This window comes from Sardina pilchardus, chromosome 18 (genome assembly GCF_963854185.1).
Source record: "Sardina pilchardus chromosome 18, fSarPil1.1, whole genome shotgun sequence".
NCBI classification, from domain to species: Eukaryota; Metazoa; Chordata; class Actinopteri; order Clupeiformes; family Clupeidae; genus Sardina; species Sardina pilchardus.
This window is the reverse complement of record NC_085011.1, coordinates 6,168,570-6,171,069: the sequence shown is the minus strand read 5'-3', so window position 1 is coordinate 6,171,069 and position 2,500 is coordinate 6,168,570. Positions and strand designations below refer to the sequence as shown.

General features: G+C 49.1%; 1 protein-coding gene across 1 annotated transcript in view; it reads left to right on the top strand.

Moving 5' to 3' along the window:
* Nucleotides 1–2,500, top strand: part of LOC134064412 (protocadherin-15-like) — a 137,397-nt gene that overhangs the window by 30,993 nt on the left and 103,904 nt on the right. Inside the window, 1 exon segment of the mRNA XM_062520329.1 lies at nucleotides 144–254. Within this exon segment, the coding sequence (XP_062376313.1) occupies nucleotides 144–254 (111 nt within the window).

Sequence of the window (2,500 nt, the reverse complement as noted above, 5' to 3'; positions counted from 1 at the left end):
CACTACATCTAGTCATCATGACAGAAATGAATTCGAATATAAATTCTGATGTCTTTCTTTGTGTCTTTCTTGCAACTCTTTCATCTCTGCCTCCCTTTGTTCCTTCTCTCTCTCTCTCTCTCTCTCTCTCTCCTCCACTGAAGGTGTCCAACCGGACGGTGCGTGTGGCGAGCACTCTCACAGGGAACTTGGTCCTGGCGGAGCGGCTGAACTACGAGGAAAGGACACGCTACTTGATCATCATCCAGGCCAATGTAAGAGCTCCAGCTCACTTTCTGTTTCGCACAAGCTCCCAGGGTGTGTGTGTGTGTGTGTGTGTGTGTGTGTGGATGGGTATGTGAGTGTGTGTGTGTGTGTGAGTGGGTGTGTGCGATTCAATTACTTTCTCTCTAAAACAGCTGAGTTCTAACAGAAGATGAATGTAACCTTTCATGGACTCACCATCACTTCATCATGTTACCCTACACTGCTGACTCTCTTTCTCTCTCACCCTCCCTCTCTTTTTCATTTTTGCCACTCTCTCTCTCCCTCTCTCTCTCTCTCTCTCTCTCTCTCTCTCTCTCTCTCTCTCTCTCTCTCTCCCCATGTTCACTGTTGGGCTCTGTCACTGGTATCCCTGTAAGAGAGAGAGAGGAAGCCATTTTTCCCCCCAGGCCTCTCCTCTGATGGGGTCTGATGGAGTTTTTAATTCCCCGCTTGGCTGGACAGCTTGTTAAAGGCTGAAACAAGCAACGGCGTATGGAGATAATGAACCCCAAGCTCAGACACAGATGTAACAGAAAGGGCTTGAACAAATGATAAAGCTCGCCACTGTGTGTGCTCAACCTAGGCCACAATAGTGTGGGGGATAGGGGAGTAGAACCTCCTGCTCAACCTGGGCCAGCACAATAGTATGGGGGATAGAGGAGGAGAGCCTCCTGACAGTGGAGGTGGACAGTGGATCTTCAATGTCATGGTGCTTGTACTTGTATGTGCTCGGTCACACCACACACGCACGCACGCACGCACGCACGCACGCACGCACGCACGCACGCACGCACACATGCACACACACGTGCACACACACACACACACACACACACACACACACACATACTGTACACTTTCTATCTTCGTTTGTCACTTTTGGTCGTGCACACTAATAAAAATAATGCGCCTTTCATGTCACCCAAGAACACTGCACAATAATGGCAAGAGCAACATAGTGTCTTAAAAGCAACGCATAGAGACAGCACATGTAGACAGAATACTTAGTAAATAAATACACCGTACATTATGCAGACAAATGTTGACAGCAAAAAGAAAGCAACAGTAAAAAAGACAGTGGAAAGGATAGGATGGGGGGGGCAGTTAGGATGAGGTGGGAGTAGCAGGGAAAAGTAAGAGAGAGAGACTAGGTGATGTGTTAGCATAGAGGTAGTGGGAGGGATGTGGGGGCAGTTAGGATGGGGGGGGGGTAGTTAGGAGGGGGTAGGAGTAGGAGGGAGAAGCAAGACAGAGGGAATAGGTGATGTGTTAGCATAGAGGTAGTGGGAGGGAATTCTAGAGTACAGTATGCTTGCACACATACAGTATGCACAGCTACAGTGTTTGCAGTGTGCTTCAAGTGGCATGTGTGAGTTTCATTTGTTTCGTCTGTTTGTTTTTTTATTGAGTGCACTTCACATTTTGACAGCCAAAAATGAGGCCTCGCCGGGAAAAAAAGACTAAATAATAGACTAAAAACATCCGCCTCGGTGTCGTGCACTAATTAGGCTTGTGCTCATTGTGCCTGGTGCTGAATGATCTTCTTTAAAAAGCGCCATCCGCACAGACAGCTTCCTCATAATGAGTTTCCCTCCTCTCCTCTCCTCTCCTCTCCTCTCCTCTCCTCTCCTCTCCTCTCCTCTCCCCTCCCCTCCCCTCCCCTCCTCTCCTCTCCCCTCCTCTCCTCTCCTCTCCTCTCCTCTCCTCTCCTCTCCCCTCCTCTCCTCTCCTCTCCTCTCCACCCCAACACACCACAGCAGAGCACCTCGCTGCCGCTCACTCGTCATTAACACGGTGGCCTTGTTTACGCACCACACTGCCTGCCGATGAATGTCTGCCTTCCCTCCGCCTAATTATCCTTTTGTGGAGGTAACGGGAACGGTGGGCCGCCGCGCCGCCGAACTTCTCCGCTGTAGCTGCGGCAGCCTTCAGAAGCTCTCCGGAAAGATTTGTGCGTCCGTGAACGGCCCTGCACGCTCCGCTCGTGATAATTCCCTGAAGTGTTGAGGATATTTTTTTTTAAACAAAACAGTTTTTTTTTCCATGAAGACTGACTGAAAGACTTGAATGCAGGCTCCAAAGTGAGGCTGGACTCACCCCAACGCCCTGGGCACTTCTTTATCAGAGAATCTGAGACAAAAAAAATGCGTAAAGCTCCTGGGTGATGGGTTTTAAGACGAAAATATTTTCAAAAGGTTTTGAAGAGCCAAAATGTCTGCTTTGGTCTACGAGAGAGATGTTTCTGCTATGTGTT